Genomic DNA, 20,201 nt, shown 5'->3' with positions numbered 1-20,201 from the left:
ATTGTGAATACCTTTTGCAAGTCATCACATTTATTTATTTTATTATTTGAAAATTAATTTTTTTAATGAAATTATTAAATATTTCATCAATATTTATCTTAATTTTTTATTTATTTAAGTTTCCTTTTTAATTTTTTTTAAACTTTCAATAAAATTATTTAAAATTTAATGCTATATTATATAAATTATATATAAATTATGCAATATGTAAAGTAGGCATATTTTTCCATAATATTGCTATATAGGATTACAAAATTATACTAAGTAACAATTTAGTTAAAAAAAATATAATTTATTTGTGCCACATATGGGATTATAATGTATTTGCCAGTTGAGTTTTTTTGTATATAATTACAAGCAATAATTATAATTAACTATTATATCATGAAAATTTTTATAAATTTCTTCATTTACTTGCAATTTTGAATAAAAACAATGGTTTGCGGTTACAGGATTTTTTTTTTTTCCAATAATTTTGATTACATTGCCACAAGCAATACAGTTGTTGGCATTTGCCATTGATAATTCTGATCCTCAAGATTATTGTTTAAGAGAACGTAGATTGAATTCAAGAATTTCTTGATTATGTATTTGCATGAATTAAAGGATCTTCCTCTGCCTCTTCTAAAATAACAAGCCCGCCAAAGGCCCAAAGATGGCAAAGCTCTTGATTTCTTGATTTCCTTTCTCTTCCAGCATATATTGTCATTGAGTTCTGTAACTCTTGATTCTCTGTACTACAAGACAGGCAATTGATCACTGGAGACCCAATAGCTCTTATTGAGATTAATGAAGTGAACCACAAGCAGTGATTTGAAAATTAGTTAGGAATGGTGGGTAGATTCTATAATCTAATAAATAGCTTATTATTGATCACCAATCACCAACCAAACTACACCCACATACATTAAGAATCCAACCTAACACATACTTCTGAAACTCACACATGCCAGCCTTGCCAGAGGAAAATTCCATTCACATAGAATGTTTGATATTGCAAATTGTTTCAAACACAGGAAATTAATAAGCTCTGGCATGTACTCATTTTAATGGTTATTAATTTTCAAGCCTAATTAATTAATTAAGTCAGCGCAGGCAATATCATAATATATTGTTGATGTCCTCTCTTTCCCTTAAATTTATCTTTAAATTGAAGTCAATCTATTGGACTTTCTTCCATTGTACGGACAAGAATCTGGGGCTTCTGGGGTCAATTTGATGTGAGGTTTAACCAACCAAGGACAAATTATGGATAAGGCCCTAATTAATTACACCTATTATATCATTTTTTTTTCATGGAAAAATCTCAGCCCACATTTCTGCAGGGAGTCTCGGAGCCGAGTAAAGCTTCATTTCGCTGGCTGATGGTATAACTCAAATTTGGCAGCTGCCATGTTCGAATTTTCAATCTCTAATCTCTTTCTCTTTGTAATTGTGAAAAAAAAAAATAAGAATTAAAGTCAGAACCCTCTTCTCAGAATTGCTCCATGAACACACTAGAAAGCAATAAATAAAGAAAGAAGCAAAATTAAAACATACACCAGTAGATTTCAGTAGCAATCTAATTATAATAATAAACCTTGGCCAGAGGCCTAAACACACATATGCATATGACAGATGCCCAGCTTGGAGCAGCAGCAGCAGGCACTAATCATATGTACACCATCACAAAAGCCAAAGAAAAATAGATAGATATGATATAGTCTGACTCGCCCTTGTAAAAGTTTCCTCCAAGCCCAACTCGCTTGAAGCTAGCCAAGAGAGATTTTCCAGAGGAACAGAAAATGCCAAAGGATCGAAGTTGCCCTATAAGAGAGAAACCGCCCTTGAGAAGGCGATTCAGGTTCATTTCTTCAAACACCTCCCATTACTTCCACAATTCTTGATAAATTTTTACACTACACGAACCACAACTTTCTTGACGACCACCTCATATCTGTTTATTTATTCTTGAGCAAGTATAAGAGGGGTGGCCGTCCGGAGAGTGAAAGAGTCACATAATGGGAAGGTGTTAGTGCCGGTGCTAAGAGGGTTTGAACATGAAGCTTGTGCTGGTTGTTATAGGTTTTAATTTCTCTGTCTGGGTCAGGAGGGCAATAAAGATTGAGATGACTTAAGTAGTAGTGTGTGGTCACTTTTGGTTAAAAAGGAAAGCAAAAAATAAAAGAAAAAGTAGGGAGAGTGCAATGGAGGTTTCATGTTTCAGCATCTTCCATAGGATATGCCATTGCCACCTCATTTCCTCTACTTCTAATGAGAACATCTGCTCCTTTCCATTAACTCTTTTCTCCATCAAATTTTCCTTTTAAGACTATTGATTTTGTTATGCACTGCAAAAGTGTATAAAGCAAACACACAGAACACCAATATTTACTTATGTGATTCATCCTTCACATCAGGTTGCGTTTACGGACATGCTATAATAATCAATTATAAGTTCAAATTATATTATCTATTAACCCAATTACACATGAGATAATCCACACTACAAAGTAACTACATAACTGTGTAAATACATTAGTTAGTCATCTCAGTCTCTTTTAGACATAAACCAATATATTTACTACTTTGACCGCTACACCACCACAAAGGGTGTCTTCACCACCACAAAGGGTGTCTTCGTTAATGGACAAGAATCCCTTCCTCTTTAATTTTATGTCTCTTTAATTTTATGTCGTTTATCCACCTTACACCAAAGCATCTCTCCACTACAATGGACAAGTGTCCATTGATGGGCAGAGCTAAATCTTTAACAATTGACAAAGTTCCTCGCTGCAATGGATGACAACCTCTCTCCATGGGCAAAGTCACTCTCTTCAATGGGCAAAGCCAAGCGAAGCCAAATAATCTTTTCATCATTCTCCTATTTATAGTGTTAATTCTCTTAATTCTAATTTCATTATGAATCCTACTTAATTTAGGACTAACACTAAAATAAGAGTTTTGCTCTATATAGAAATATATATCAATCCTATTGAGAAATATTTTTCCAATTCAAATTAGAATTTTATATTCCCTACTTGGAATTTCTTATATCTTATATGGGAAGAGATTTATTTCAGAGTCATTCACTCAGCGTAATAGCATAATACAATACATAGCATAATCTATTGGTGAATATGCTTGTTGTGTTTTAATCAATATTAGCCTCAAACTATATATATATATATATAAAGTAAGCATTTTCATGTCAAAGTGATCATTATTCTCGGATAGGGCATCAAGATTTAAATCTCAAGAACAAAATTAACTCATCTAATTATCAAAGAAAACAAAAAGACTGATAATTATTTGTAGTATTTTTTTTAGTCGGGGAGTGGGGGCTCAAATCTAACTCTGCCAGGTGAGTGATATATATTTAACCACTAGACAAGTCAGGCTAGGCTATTCATAGTATTTAATTAAGTGAAAGTGACTTAATTAGAAGTAATCTAAAAGATTGAGAGTTGGAGTCATACTTATTGTCACTATAGGGGGCTAGAGAAAAGTGTGGTGGCTGGTGGAAGTCCCTTCAAAATATATGTAGGTTTGATCGGCAATTGTGGAGTGATATTGTGTTATTCTGTTCAAGAAACATATTCTAGTGCCATGTGCGTGGAAGCAATACCACAAAAAAAGGTCACCTATTATTCAATGTAAGGGACGGCTTTTATTTTATATTGTTTACTCTTTTACAATCTGAGTGAGATTTCATATTCTTGGTGACACCAGCAGCATAATTCTTTTGTTCTCTCAAACAGAATAGTTGATACCCTTTTTGATTGCGCAATGCCTTAGAAGGAGGGTTTGCCCCTTTGATGAATCATGCGTCCAATTAAGGGCTAACATGCTTTTATTTTGAAGAAGGATATGCAAATTTGTAGCTAAAGTTCTCAATTCCTTGTTAAGTTTCCTAAGTAAATAATGAGACCAAAATAAAAACACATTACATAAAGAGAAGGAAAAAGAAATGAGTAAAAGATTTCTAAAGATCACATCTAAACATTAGTCAAGGAGATGAAGGAGTGAATTTGAAAAAGGAAAAGGAGAAAATTAGTGACATTTTATGGGTATCTTGAAAAGTGTATAAGAATATTATTTGATACCAAAAATCACACAAAGTGTGCTACCCTCCACGTGCTTATTGATTGTGTATTCCTCTTCCTGGTCTAATCACAACTACACTGCCTAGCACTAGACAGCATTTGAACAATTGTATTATATGCATCACTACACTCTTGAACACACTAATTAGAGAAATGGAAACAGAAGCATTTGATTGTTAACAGAACATAGAATTTTGATTTTAGCAACTCAAATTGGCTAGACTTCAATCAGATTTTTTTATTTCATATGATTCTTGCATTTGAAATCTGTCAGCTAACCTCTGAAATTGGATTCTTGAAAATTGGAAGGTGTGGAAAGAGGATAGTGCTTATCAGGCTGGAAATATCATGGTTTCATTAGAAGTTTAGAACCATCTCTTTCCATTATTAGCTGCCTTGAGCTTCATCACAAGCTCTTCCCTTTGACCTTCAACCTCAGCATATTTGAGGCTCACGTGGAAGTAGCGCTCCCGAAGATCTCTTAGCTCTGTCTCTAATGATGATTTTGTACGCTCAAATTTTTATTTTGGCACAAATTCACCTTCTGCTTTTGATTTTCTTGGAGTTCCTGTGTGACTTTTCCATCCCTCAGAGGTCGACCTGCATCCAAGCCAATTCACCAAAAAAATTATGTGAAAATGGAAGTAGTGGTTCCATGTAATTAGCCACATAAAAAACTATATGGGATACCCTGCATAGATGACCACCTTAATGAATGATCTGAAAAATCACATTAAATGTTGCTTGGTTAGTTAAATTGGACAGGGAATATATGTTTTCAAGACACTATTTTCCTTTAATACTCACCTTTTAACCTGAACTTTATATGCCTTGTTTGCTTCTATAGCCTTGGACTGTTCATCCTCAAGCAACTGAATTTTGGAGGGATTATCACCCTATTTTCAGAAAGGAACAGCATTAGTTGCTTCAAAGAGTTACATGAAATCATTGCTCAAAAGAAAAAACAAGAAGAAAAGAGTTGGTACTTTTGTGGGAATCAACAAAGCTGTAGGTGAAAACTTAAAGAAGGTAACTTTCTAATTTCTATGGCAAGATCTTACTTATAGAGGAAAACAGAAAAGAATGCGTACTTCTTTTTGATGTTGATTACTGGAAGAATTTATACTTCTCGACTCCCTCAAACTACGTTGTTTTTCCTTCATCAATATCAACTCTTCTTCAAGGGATTGAGCTCTTCTTGTGCACTTTTCTTTCTCTTCCTCAAGTTGTTGTATCTGCTGTTGAAGTTGCTTGTTTGTTCTCTTGATATGGCTGAGCTCATTTTTAAGTTCTGCATCCTGTTCACATAAAGCCTCTTTTGCAATTAGGTCACTCTCCACTTGTTGAAGCTTTTGTTCTAAGTCAAATCTATCTTGTTTGCATTCTTCTAATTCAGAAACAGCCTTCTGCAAGTCAGTGATCTTCTCAATGAAAAATTTTTTCTCTTTCTTCAACTCTTTGCATTCTTCAGATTTTGGACTCATCAAAGTTTCTAGTTTCTCTTTCTCAGACTTGATTGCATTCAATTCATTCTTTAGCGCCAAAACTTCATCCTGAAGAGTTCCAAATTTCAGCAACTCAGTCTTCAAATTTGTAGATTCTTCCATGAGTTGTTGCCTCTCATACTCAGAAACTGTAAGCTTTAGTTCTAGACCATTAAGAGTAGTCTTAAATTTGTCATCACATGATTTGTAATTTTCCAACAACTTCACCATTTTTCCATTATCAGTCTTCAGCATTTCTTGGTTTTGATTGGAGGAAGCAAGCTTGTCCATCAAGCCTTCAATCTTCTGCTTGGATTCTATCTGTGTGGTACTGAGTTCTGATTCTAGCTTAGCTATAATTGCACGTAAACCAGATGCTTCATGCTCAGCATCAGAAGAAATCCTCTCTCTTTCATCTTGAGTTGCAGAAAGTTTCTTGGTAAGGTCTCCAATCTCTTGTTGAAGATTCTCAACTTGAACCATCTTCTCCAAATACATCTGATTTAGTACACCAACTTTCTTATTCTGTTTGTCATTTTCCTTAAGCAGTGCATCCAGTTCTGAAGTTAGGCTTCTTTCTTTTGAGGCACTATCTTCCAGCAATGAATGAATATTTTCTTGCAAAACATTCACTCTTTTGGAGCAATCAGCAAAATTTCTTTGTGATTCCCTCAATTTCATCTCCAGATGGTTACAATGCCCTTGCAGCTCTAGTTTCTGCACTTGCAACTCTTCGTTAGAATTCTGAAATGACCTGCATTCTTCCATAAGACTCTCAGCAGTAGCTTGTAACTTTGGATTAGCATTTCTCAGATGTTCGAGCTCTTCTTGAGCTTCTGACCATTGACTGTCCATCTCTTCTAGCTTTTGTTTCACATCCATCTTTTGAGTCTCCATATCATTTCTCAATCGCGTGATCTCATCTTGAAGATTGACAGCATTGGATTTGGAACTCTCTAGCTCTTGTTCCATTGACTCCCTCTCATCTGTCAAGTTCCTTTTTTGAGCTTCCAAGCCTGATATGCAAGTTGACAACTCTCCATTTTCCTGCTGTAGCTCTGATAGATGAATCTCCAATTCATGCTTGCCACTTTCTAGCTCTGAAGATTTCCTCCGTAGAATTTTGTTGGCAGAAACATGAGTATCTACACTTTTGCTGAGCACCGTTACATCCTTTCGCAATTCATTTAGGCATTTCGTAGCAATATCACTTTCTCTACTAACAATTTCTACTTTTTCCTCTAGTTGGTCCTTTTCTTCTTGAAGAACAGAAAGCTTGTCTTCCAATTCTCTTTGATGTATTTGAAGGTTCCCAATCTCTTCTTCTTTCAAAAGCAAACCATTTTCAAGTCTTTCTATCACCTCTCTTTTTTCAGCCATTTCCTTACTCAGTTCATTAACTTGATCTTCCAGCTTGAATTTGACATTCTCAAGTTCTTGAATTGAAAGATTGTAATCAATTTCAATCTCCTTGAGAATTTTCTTCTTCATCTTCTCTTCAAGATCATGAATTTGGGATTCATGATTACTCACTTCGAACCTGGAAGTGGTAAAAGATGCACCTTCTTCTGTGCAGCAGTTCTTCATTTCCTTAAGCTTGAGCAATAGCTCAAAGTTTTCATCTGTTAGCTCCTGGCAATCGCTTTCTAGCTCCTGCAGTTTAACTTTCAGTGATTCAATCTCTCTGATAAGAATTCCATCACCTCCTTCAGTGGGTTCCATTTCTGCCGAATGATGCCTTTGTTTCAGAGATTCAGATAACTTTGCCTTCAAACTGATTATTTCTTTTTCTTTAGCAGATAGCTTGGATTTATATTCTGTCTCAATATCCAGAAGGGTTAGATGATTTGAACTCCCATTATCTGAATTTTGTGTTTTTCCCTCCAGTGCCATTTCCAGTTCCTGCACCTTATCTTGCAAATTCTTCTCTGATTCCTGCAATTGTTGTACCTGGAAAACCAAGTCCTGGTTCTTCTGCACATTCACCTGAATAGAATTCTCCATATCACTGAATTTTGATTGTATAGTTGACAGCTTCTCTATTTCAGCTTTCTGCTTTTCTATAGTCTCTTCCAGCTCCTGAAGCACTGAAACAAGCTCAACATTTGACTCTTGACTCCTATTCAACTGCAAAGTGAGATTGGCATTAGATTCTTTCTGAAACTTAATCTCATTTTCTAACTCCTTTAAAACATGGGTTGCCCCTCTATCTTGAAGTGTTGAATCCTCCAAGGCTGCTGATTTCACTGTTGACTTCTCCAACAATAGTTTTAGCTTTTCAACTTCCTTTTGCAACCCCTCACGTTCTGTACACGCTGCTGACAGCTCTATCTCCAAATTTACTTGGTTACTGGACTGTTCTGAGTATTCTTTCCTCAATATCTCTAAATCAAGCATCAGCTTCCTGGCATTCCTCTCCCACATCTTTGCTTCAGTGTGAAGGTTTTCGATCGTATCTTCTGCAGCTTCCAGTAGGCTTTTAGATGAACCTGAAATTTTCATAGATGGTGCAACCAACTCTTGAAGGTCATCCTGAGAAAGGTTTTCTGAATGCGTAATCCGTGAGTTAAATGAAGAATTATCTGACTGAGAGGCATTATCAGCATTAGAACTGCCTGGAGGTACACTATTTTGGGAGCTAGTTGAGTCCTGCCTTGCAATGAGGTTGTGCTCATCAACACTCATGTTGTTTGAAGGGGAAAAACCGCCTCTTCCCATAGAACTCTCTGCTGAGTTATAGCTGTGATGCGATCCTGAACTAGACAAACTAGTATCCTGGAGTCCTCCTCCTCCTCCTCCCTTTAACAAATAATTTAAAAATAAAAAGGTGAGAAACTGGTATGTGCATCATAAATTCCTCGGATTAAGAGAAGAAGATTGATTTCATTTTCATTGTGTAACAAGTGAAAAAAATGCTTTCTGCAGGAAACATGCTTGACATTAAGGCCTTGTTTCCATTTCAAACAAGCAAATATGCAGCAAAAATGAAAGGGAAAAGAAATTTGATCATATATACCTTTATTTCGTGATCTTCTTGATGTGTGATGGAGCCCAAATCTCTGCTAGAGCAAGATCTTGCACTCTTTGCAAATGTATTATCAGACTCCTCTGACTTGATTTCTGCATCCTGAGATTCTGCAGTACGATCTTCTTTATTGGAATTTGTTTCTTTTGATTCATCATCCCTGAAAATTTTTGTCTAGTAAAATCTTCAATGAACTAGCAGAAGGAGAAGGAAGAGAAAAGGAAAAAGGGATACTGAATAAGTTCCACCATATATGTACTAACCTAAGATTTATCCTTGGTGTCAGGCATTGAATCTTGAGCTGCAAATCATTAAGCAAAATAGTATCAAAGGAAAAGGTTAATTTTCACCCTTGTAACAAGTAGATATACAATTTGGAGTCAAATGTCTATATGACGAGTCACATTCCTCTTTCAATTGTTTAAAAAGAAATTATTAAATACCAGTTCATCTTTAGTACTATAGAGAATTCAGAAAAGCTAAGTGCTATAGAACTGTTATCTTGCAGCTATAAAAGAAAGATTATTAGCATTAATTAGATTGTGACATAGCAGGACTGATCTCATTTTCCAAGAACTAATTAATAAGTGCTCATACAGAAATAAATGGTAGCTAGTATACAACTATGAACTCACTTGCAAAACGGTTCCATGATTGCACTTTTTCAATGGGAATGAAAGCTGAACAGAATCACTTGAACTCATATATGTTGCCATGTTCACAACTGTCTCCCCAAGAATGCCAGATCTAGCCGATCCCTGCAAAGAAAATGGAAATAAGATTTTACCCATTAGTTGTCTCACTTTCCTAATCCATTTCCCAAGGCATTTAATTTATCTGCATTCATTTTTAGTGATAGTACCATGGCAACCACAAGCTTGTAGGGGCAATCTTCAAGCTCGTTTGAAGGCTGGCCATCTTGTGAAACCCAAATAGACTCTGACACAGTTTCTGTCCATTGGCAAGTGCCATTTCTCACAGCTGCTTTACTGGATTTCGCAATAGTTTTTCCAGTCTCTACTGAGATTATGGATACAAATAACTTGTCCCATCCTTTTGGCACCTGTTAAATACACACATTATGCCATTCTTTGTTAAAATATACCCAAAAGAAATCAACTTATAAAACTATTAACTTACATAAGCAAATTACCTGAAGTGCTTTAAACTGATAAAACTTGAAATCAAATCTCTCCCCTGATTTTGCAGGCCTAGTCTTGTGCAACCTGAACATTTCTATCCTGCTCTTTTTTTTTTTTCGTGGGTTTAATTTGTACCCTTTTCTTGTTCTTGTTAAAATACTACTCTGCTGACAAATTCAATGAAAATTAACAAGAACATTGACAGTAAGCGACAGAAAAAAGAGAGAGACAGAAGATTAGATAGGGGGTCATTGTAGAAAATGGGTGATATTTTATGTCCTACCAACTTTGGCGTTACGTTTGTTGTAGAAAAGATAGAGAGAGATGCATGGGATATTATATGACTGTCCTCTTCTCATACGCTGCTGCATCAACAGCAAAACGGCAACAGCATCCGAGTCTTACGCTCACAGCAAACTATCTTCCTATCGCCATATCTGATCAAACCCAACACCCCAGGCAGACTTTTTGTTTTTTATTAACTTAATTAATTTATCACTAAGTATAGATTAATTATAACAATGATGTAGTTGTAGTGCTTTCCTTTCTAAAATATCTTTCACCACCAATCAGTAGTAATATCTTTTTCTCCATTTTCTAGTATCGTAAAGTCTCAAATTCGATTCTCAATTAATATTAAATAAATTAAAATAAAGCCATTCTCTAAATTTTGTGGTTTATTGGTCCTACTGCATGCCACAATAGAATTTCTTACCATAAATAGGATATCTTAAAATTATGCCATATATAAAATATTTTATTTTACACTTAAGTTGTTTCAGTGACCATAGGATATTAAAATTATACCTCAAAACAATATATTAAAAAATTCATAAAGTATAAGACAACTCTCCAATTTAAACCAGATAAATGGCATCTTTTTTTTTAAATTATTTAATTATTTCAGGGTGCATTGCCTCCATCGATTCATAGATATTTCCCATGATTTTTTTCTCAATTTTGCCGATGAGTCCCATTTTTAGTTTTAATATAATAATAATAATAATAATAATAATAATAATAATAATAATAATAATAAATATTTAATGGTTAGTTAATTATCTAGTTGGGTTTAGGTGTAAGGAAGTCTCAAATCAATGGAATAACACACCTCTCACATTTAATATTTGGACACCCAAGATTTGTAGACATAACTAGGTTGTTAGTGGCTCAACATTAAAATAAGGGTTAGTTCTAATACCATAGAATGAAAATAGACTGTATCTAATTCAACCTAAAAAGTTAACTTAGAGAGGAGTTATTAAAGTTATTATATTTAGCACAATTTCCTTATTTCAATTAAATATGGAAGTTGAATTAAATTGACATGAATATTAACAAAAATATTTAGTTGGGAAATTGTTTTTTCTTTTAATTTCATTTGGGGTAAGATGAAAAAAAATATCATTTGGGCTAAGGATTTTATCATGGGACTTTAGATAATCGGTAATCATTAGTTGGTGGCCTATTGCAAATTAGCGAAATTGGCCCAATCTCAATTGATTATTAACTCAACTCAACTCAACTCAACTAAGCCTTTATCCCAAAAATTTGGGGTCGGCTATATGGATTCGCTTTTTCCACTCTGAACGATTTTGGGTTAAATCCTCAGAAATGTGTAATGCTTCTAAGTCATGCTGTACTACAATAATCTCAATTGATTATTACTATTAGAATAATAAATCTTCTTATTGATTCAAATTTATAAAAAAAAAAAAATTCTTTATTGCTTAAAAAAAAAATAAAAGATTTAGAATTTAATATAGTATTATATATCGAGTTGATTGTCCAATTTTGAGTAGAACTAATTTAAAAAATTTTGTTAATTCTTTCTGCCCTTGAATTTCATTGAAATCAAGAAAATTCTCACACAAGATTGCTTGTATACATATAATTTAATTAATTAAATAGTTTGTATTCACTCTTCTTGTGTTTTTATTTTAACGTATATACGGGTGTATGTAGATATGGCAATGGGTTAAATTTTTATGAGTATTCAATCTAATCAGACCTTAATAGAACAGATTTAAATAGTATATAATTGAATTTGAATTTAAGAAATAATATTGTAAACGATTCAGATTTGATTTAGATTTTGTATGTTGAGTGTCTCTTACTTGAACTAATTTATATAAATATTTAATTAAATATAAAATATATATTTTTTATAATAATACTTATATATTTTTATTTTAAATAAAATAGAATTTAAATATTTTATGAAATTATTAAATTTTTAAAATATAAATTATTAATAAAAATAATTTTTATGTAAATTATTAATTAAAAATATTTAAAATTAAATGAATTCAATTATTTTTCAAGTAATAATAATTAGGTTTAGATAGGTTTAAATATTTGAGAATAAACTTTAATCAAGTTTGAGACGGGTTCAGATTTTAAAAATATTAAATGAGTTAAATTCAAGTAAGGTGATTTTTGCGGATATCCTGTCCATTACTATTCATATTCATATGTGCATAAGTTGATTTGCATGTTTTATATTTTTTTTTGTCAGCACTATACATCTTTAATCTTCTTTAATGTTGAATTTTATTAAAATTTCAAATTATTAATTTGACCTTTAATCTTAAGAACATCTCCTGGTTTCTAAAATTTCTACGGGTTGAAATTAAATCTCTTTTCAAGAAAATTCTCGCACATTATTACAAGGGAATTTATTTCAAATGTACCTAAGGAAGGAAATTTATTAGAAAGAATTTATGATACACAGCAAGAATTTATAGAAATAATTACATTTATTTAAGTTTGTTTAATAATATTATTTGAGTTGTTTAAAAAAATAATATTTCATAAATATTTATTAGAGATCTTTAAAATTTGACTTTAATATAATTTATAGTGATAAGAATTTTAAAATATTAAAAAAAAACCTTTTTAAATTATATTTTAACATTTAAAATGGTATTGCTAAAAAAATTTAAAATGATATTTAAAAAAAAATAGTTTTAAGAAACATTAGTCCATCAAATAAAAGGGAAATTCTTGTCAAGATCTTGGTCATGATGGACAGGATAGATTATCACAACCCAACCTATGGGCCGGATCGGCACCAGGACCTTGGCCAGCTTAAAGCCTCCGAGGCTCGTAGTAAGCTTAATTATTCCTCAACCTAACTCTAAGGCCTAATTGGGCCCAATTTCAAGAATTCAACCAGACAGAAGAGAGTTTTCAACATGTAAACACAATATATAATAAATTAGAGAGCTCAGCTCACCCTCTATATAATCAAAATGTCATAACTCAAATGGGAGCTCAGCTTCCTCATCCAATTCCATCATGCATACAGTTAATAATTTTACAAGTCCAACATAACTTTTATAATACAGGCCCAAAATAAAAATAAGTGCTTCTAACACATGCGTAGTCTAAAATTTAACTCAATTATACAAAATACATTAAATACTATTAATAGGCCTGTGAAGAAGAAGAGCATGTTAGCCACAATAAATAATCTTCCTGTAGCCTGAAAAAATAGATGAACAGGAGTGAGCGTTCGACTCAGATAGTAAAATATCAATTTTAATCATAATCTCTATAGCTATCTAAAGCTAATGCACCATGTGGAGTGATATGCAACATCCTCATAATTTTCATACAATTCATATCATAACAGCAAAAAGGCAATTTGGAGCACTCACACACCCAACACTGTCAAGAAATATATATGTGGGAGCTAATTCCCTATATAGCCCTCTTGATCCAACCTCTGCCAGCGAGTATCTCTCAAGCCAAACTTTCCCTTAATAAACTAAATGCGGGATTCCAGTGAGTCTCTCAAGCTGTGTCTACCCTGAAGGATCGGGTCCCAGCAAGTGTCTCTCAAGCCGTGTCTACCCATCCTATCTATATCCAATACCATACACCACACACGCCACGCACACACACTGCTCAAAATTATCACAAACAACATCCATGGCACTTCAACAATTATGAATGCAATATAAAATGTACCTAGTATTTAACTATCTAGATCCATATTTATAAGTGATGCATGGACATGCTTGAACATATAATAATATTGAAATTACAATTAAAATTAATATTTTACTCACAGACTTAACCGAAATCACTGCGGTGGCTGGGCGGAGGAGGAAGGCTGTCTCGGCTCACTTGATAATTTCATAGCAATTATTTTATATATTTGACTCGATACAAGCTTAGAAAAACCAAAGACACCCTAGGTCGTGCCGAAAATCCGGCAGAGTCTTCCCTATATCTAGGACTTGTCCAACCTGCAAAAGGGTTCAAAATACACTTCTATATCTACAAATCATACATCCACAACTCAATCACATCACATGGCCCCTCCTGGAACCATCCAAACAATCAACAATCACAATGTGAAAAATTATAGTTTAGTCCTTATAATTAACCCTTTTTGCAAAAACTACCCATATGAGCTCTAAAAATTCTAAAACTTTGCCCTGCGGTCCTTAGCAATATTACTAAGCTAATGTAAGAGGAATTATAATTTTCTAAACTATCACGAATATTTTATAGATTTTTAATCGAATTCAAGCACTAGAAAATTAAGAAAAAGTAAGGTTTAGGTTTACCTATGCCGATTTTGACCCTAGGAACGCGTTTGGGACATCTGACAACGGTGGGGTAGCCAAAATCTTGACCCAATTCCGAGACTTTTTCAGTAGCCTGTCTGCCTGGCCTGAAATTTACAGACTTGAACAACCATTAAATTTTCGTGAATTAAAGGTACCTACACAAAGCCCACAACATGGGGGTTCGTACATAATTTTTACGGAATTTTATAAGCTTATTTAGTGCTCAGAAAAATACTATAAAATTTCACGGGACCCACCAAAAAATGGTGTAGAAAAATTTTGAAATTGGTATTGCCGTGAAGCTCTCGACGAGTGAAGCACTCCGGTACTCTCAGTTTTCTCATGAGGTTCACGATTTGCGAGAAATTTAGCCCAAAAATTGAAACTGGCTAAAACTTTTCGGGCAAAAATTGGGCAATCTGCTTTATGAATTTTGGTATTCTTGGTGTCTATAGAAAGCTCTTGAGGTGTAGATGGGTTTTGGCATAAGACCCGATTCAATCGGTGACCGGATCGGCCGAATTTTGGCCAGGAAGGTGAAAAGATGCGCGCGCATTGGGTGGGTTTCGCGCGACTTTTTCGGCGACCTGAGGGCTTACCGGCGGCACGGGAGGGGCGGGGGGGGGGGTGCGCCGGAGTGTGGGGTAGGGTTGGGTGGCAGCTGGCCACTGAGGGGAGGAGGGAGGAGAGAGAAAATGAAGAGAGAAGGGGAGAGGGTCGCGCGACGTGGGAGAAGAAAAGAAAAAAGGCAGGGCCGGTCCGATTCGACCGGTCGGACCCGATCTGTTTCGATTCGATCGGTTTGATTTAAGATACAAAAATTTAAATTTTTACTCTATTTTGGGATTGAAAATGAGACCCAAAAATTCAAAAAAAATCTAAAAAACTCAGAAAAATTCATAGAGTCTAAATATATTTTTAGTTTTGCCACGTGGTCTTTAAATTAATTTTTAAAAATTATCAAAGTTTTATGTTTTCGAAAAATCGAACCCGATTTCTAAAATTCAAAAAATTTCAAATAATTTTCCAAAACTTAAATAAAAGAAAATATAAATAATTACCCATAAAATAATAAATTTAAAAATTAGGGGTGTTATATTCTCCCCCCTTATAGAAAATTCGTTCTCGAATTTTATACAAGGCAGAATAAAAGATCAGAATTACACATTAAATAAATAAGGATACTTGCTACGCATATCCCGCTCTGACTCCCAGGTGCACTCTTCCACTGACTGGCTCCTCCACAAAACCTTAACCATAGGGATCTGTCTTGATATTAGCTGCCTCACTTGGTAGTCCACTATGGCTACAGGTTGCTCCTCAAACGTCAAGTCTTCCTTCAGCTCTACTATATCCGGTTGTAGCACATGAGAAGGATCAGGTATGTATTTCCTGAGCATGGAGATGTGAAATACAGGATGAACATGAGAAAGATTGGGTGATAACTCCAACCGATAGGCAACTGCTCCAACTCTATTAGTAACCTCAAAAGGTCTAATATATCGAGGTGCCAACTTGCCATTCTTCCCAAATCTCATGACTCCCTTCATAAGAGAAACCTTCAGGAATACGTAATCGCCTACTGCAAACTCCACATCCCTCCGTCTGGGATCTGCATAACTTTTTTGCCTACTAAAAGCTGTTTTCAATCGTTCCCTGATTAAAGGAACCATCTCTTAAGTGTACTGCACTAGGTCTACATCATGCACCTTTGCTTCTCCCATTTCTGTCCAATACAAAGAAGACCTACACTTTCTGCCATATAGAGCCTCATAGGGTGCCATCCCTATGCTGGAATGATAACTGTTATTGTAGGCAAACTCCACCAAGGGTAGCTTATCATCCCATTGATCTCCAAAATCTAAAACACACATGCGAAGCATATCTTCTAATGTTTGGATTGTCCTTTCGGACTGCCTGTCTATCTGAGAGTGGAAGGCAGTACTAAAGTTTAATTGCGTGCCAAGTGCCTCTTACAGCTTTCTCCAAAACCTATAAGTGAACTGGGGCCCTCTGTCAGATATTATGGAAGCAGAAACTCCATGCAATCTGACTATTTCTCGAACGTAGAGCCGGGCAAACTATGCAACAGAATATGTGGTTTTCACAGGCAAAAAATGAGCTGATTTGGTCAGACGATCTATAATTACCCTTATCAAATCATATCCCTGCGTGGTATGAGGCAACCCAGTTACAAAATCCATAGTGATCATTTCCCACTTCCATTCTGGGATAGGGAGCTCTTGCAGCTTCCCTGACGGCCTCTGATGTTCAAACTTCACCTTCTGACAAGTCAAGCACTTGGACACAAAGTTTGCTATGTCTTTCTTCATGCCATTTCACCAGTAGCTATCTTTCACATCATGGTACATATTGGTGGAGCCTGGGTGAACATTGTACAATGTATAGTGTGCCTCTCTCATAATTTCCTTTATGAGATTGTCCGTGTCGAGTACACATATCCTGGAACCTTGCATAAGGGTGCCATCATTGGCAAATCCAAACTCACCACTTTCACCCTGTTGTACTCTTTCTATGATCTTTATCAATTGTTGGTCTTTGTGCTGGGAAACTCTGACTCTGTCTCGCAGGTCTGGCTTCGCTGAAAAATGGGCCAACAATACCCCCTCATCTAAAAGATCTAAGATCAGACCTTGATTCATCAACTTATGTACTTCTTGAATCAACGGTCTCTTCTCCGCTGATATGTGTGCCAAGCTGTCAAAAGATTTTCTGCTCAAAGCATCTACTACTACATTGGCCTTCCCAAGGTGGTAATGGATAGTATAATCATAGTCCTTCAAAAGCTCCATCCATCTCCTCTGTCTCAAATTTAAATCTCTCTGTTGGAAGATGTACTTCAAACTCTTGTGGTCGGTGTATATCTCGCATACTTCACCATACAGGTAATGTCTCTAGATCTTTAGTGTAAAAACTACAACCGCCATTTCCAAATCATGGGTGGGGTAGTTCTGCTCATGCCTCTTTAACTGCCTTGAACCATAAGCCACTACTTTTCCATTCTGCATCAAAACACACCCTAAGCCAACTCTGGAGGCATCACAGTACACGGTATATCCTTCACCACTCATCGGTAATGTCAACACAGGGGCAGTAGTTAGACACTCCTTAAGCTTCTGGAAGCTCTCCTCACAATCATCTGTCTAAATGAATGAAACATTTTTTCGAGTTAACTTAGTTAGGGGAGCTACTATCCTGGAGAAATCCTGTACAAAGCGTCTATAGTAGCCAGCGAGGCCTAAAAAACTTCGCACCTCAGTGACTGTTGTAGGCCTAAGCCAATCAATTACAGCCTTAATTTTCTTGAAATCCACTTAAATGCCTTCATTAGAAACCACGTGTCCCAAGAATGAGATGCTTTCTTGCCAAAATTCACATTTTGAAAATTTGGCATATAGCTGGTGCTCCCTCAAAGTCTACAACACCATCCTCAAATGTTAGACATGTTCTTCCTCAGTCCGAGAGTATACCAAAATGTCATCTATGAATACGATGACAAAACGATCCAGGAATGGCCTGAACACCCTGTTTTTCAAGTCCATGAAGGCCACTAGTGCATTAGTGAGTCCAAAAGATATTACTAAGAACTCATAATGACCATATCTTGTCCTGAATGCCATCTTGGACACATCCTCATCCCTGATTCTCAACTGATGGTAGCCTGATCGTAGGTCTATTTTGGAAAAGAATCTAGCCCCTTAGAGCTGATCAAACAGATCATCGATCCGAGGAAGTGGATACTTGTTCTTTACAGTCACTTTGTTCAACTGTCTATAATCAATACACAACCTCAAAGACCCATCTTTCTTTCTCACAAATAGAACAGGAGCGCCCCAAGGTGAAGTGGTCGGATGTATGAAACCATTGTTTAAAAGCTCCTGTAGTTGGTCCTTTAGCTCTTTCAATTCTGCTGGTGCCATCCTGTAAGGTGGCATTGTTAGGAGGTTTGTACCCGGTACAACATCAATGCAGAACTCTATTTCCCTTCCTGGTGGCAACCCTGGAAGCTCCTCAGGGAAGACATCTATGAATTCTCTTACAACAGAAACATTTTCCATGTTAACACCTTCTACAGATGTATCTCTCACCAATGTCAAATACCCTTGACATCCACACCTGAACATTTTTCTAGCATTAATTGCTGACACCAAATTATATGGAGCTACGCTCCTGTCACCATCAAAGCTAAACTCTTCCACACCAGGTATGTGAAAATACACCTTTTTATTCTTGCAGTCTAAAGTAGCATAATGAGTTGTCAACCAATCCATTCCCAAAATTACATCAAAATCCATTACTGGTAGAGGAACCAAGTCTGCGAGGAGGATCCTTCCATCCACTACTACTGGGCTACCCGAAAAAACCATATCCACATCTATATTGTCACTAAGTGGGGTAGCTACAAATAAAGGGCATTCTAAAGTTGTAGGATTCCTACCCAATCTCGTGGAAAAAATAGGGGAGACAAATGAGTGCGTAGCACCCGGATCTATCAAAACACGAGCCTCATAGGAACAGACTAGAAGAATACCTACCATAACTGCATTGGAAGCCTTAGCATCCTGGTGGATCAAGGTAAAAACCCGAGCTTGACCCCTACCCTGCGTTGCAGAACCCTAATATTGACTTCTACCTCCTGATCTGCCCCCAAATCCACGTCCTCCTTGTCCTCGTCCCTGTTGGCCACTGAACTGACTGCCTGCCATGCTGGAAGCACCAGGATACAATTTACAAGGAACATTTACAACAGACCCTGTGACTGTGGCTCGCTGAACACTGGACATTATCTAGCAAAGTGACCATGCTGGCCACATCGAAAACATACTATTGAACCCATCACACAAGGTCCTGAATGTCCTCTTCCACACTGCGTGCAAGGTGCTAAAAAGGATCCTCAACCAAACCCAGAATTATTGTAACTCGAACTGTGACCACTGCTGGATCTGTACCCTAGTTTGAATCCTGGAGATTTGTCTTTAAAACCACCCTTCTTGTTGCTTCTACCTCTTCCTCTATAATGACTTTGGCCGCCACTATCCGTGGTACCCGTGCAGGGAACACTCGAAGAACCCTCTGCTTTATTTTTCTTTGCTCTTCCATTGTCATCTCCTGTATAACTAATCTCAATCTGTCAGGCTCGATCAATAACCATATCAAAAGACTGATCAGACATCATAGCCAAGTTTGCATACCTCCTGTCCAGCCCCTTTAGGAACCTATTTACATTCATACTTTTTGTAGCCACTGCTGTAGGGGCATACCTACGCAGTTTCAAAAATTCTATAGCATATTCATCTATAGATCTGCCATTCTGCCTTAAGGCCTTAAAGGCCCACTGCTTTTAATCTCTGAAGCTTTCTGGCACAAACCTGTTGATGAACAATTCCACAAATTGGGTCCAAGATAATCCCTCAATATGAGGTAGTACGTAGTCTGTCATCCACTATCTTGGCACTAGCTCCAATACATGCTGCACACACTCTATAAGTCTCCTATCAATCAACTGCAACTCCATTTCTGCCTGTTTGTAGGAATCCAAAAATCGATAGGCATCGTCTAACACATCATAAGTACCAGGCACCAACTTCTTGAAATTAATTATTTGTTTGTAAGGTTTCCCTCGTGGTGTGGTGGACTGTTGCTGTTGGGAAGGGTGGACCATATACTGTGCCATGATATCGATGGTTCTCTGCAATCCGGCTAAGGTAGCTGCCATTGGGTCCATGGGACCTTAGGCCATAAAAGAATGTTCCTGAACTGGTGGCAGCTGCTCTTCTACTTGAGCAGCTCTAGGCCTCCTACCCCGCCTCCTCGTGGCAGGTGCCTTATCTTGTGCTGACACCTCATCTAGCACATCCTAT

The 20,201-nt window shown here is 36.1% G+C and overlaps 1 protein-coding gene across 2 annotated transcripts; it reads right to left on the bottom strand.

The window, feature by feature from the left end:
• Positions 1 to 4,042: 4,042 nt before the first annotated feature.
• On the bottom strand, positions 4,043 to 9,960 carry LOC110662676 (uncharacterized). Of its 2 annotated transcripts, XM_058147458.1 has the most exons (9): positions 9,748 to 9,960; positions 9,457 to 9,657; positions 9,230 to 9,352; positions 8,858 to 8,895; positions 8,586 to 8,754; positions 5,177 to 8,368; positions 4,893 to 4,981; positions 4,776 to 4,805; positions 4,043 to 4,685 (listed from the first exon to the last, which is right to left on the bottom strand). In XM_058147458.1, the coding sequence occupies exons 1-9, from the start codon at positions 9,826 to 9,828 to the stop codon at positions 4,607 to 4,609; spliced, it is 4,002 nt and encodes a 1,333-aa protein (XP_058003441.1). In that variant the 5' UTR covers positions 9,829 to 9,960; the 3' UTR covers positions 4,043 to 4,606. The 2 variants fall into 2 exon arrangements, with proteins under 2 accessions (XP_058003441.1, XP_058003442.1); XM_058147459.1 differs by lacking the exon at positions 4,776 to 4,805 and having other exon boundaries at positions 9,748 to 9,959.
• Positions 9,961 to 20,201: the final 10,241 nt, after the last annotated feature.

This window comes from Hevea brasiliensis, chromosome 5, assembly GCF_030052815.1.
Source record: "Hevea brasiliensis isolate MT/VB/25A 57/8 chromosome 5, ASM3005281v1, whole genome shotgun sequence".
Taxonomy (NCBI): domain Eukaryota; kingdom Viridiplantae; phylum Streptophyta; class Magnoliopsida; order Malpighiales; family Euphorbiaceae; genus Hevea; species Hevea brasiliensis.
The sequence above is the reverse complement of the archived record's forward strand: the minus strand, read 5'-3'. Positions and strand labels throughout refer to the sequence as shown.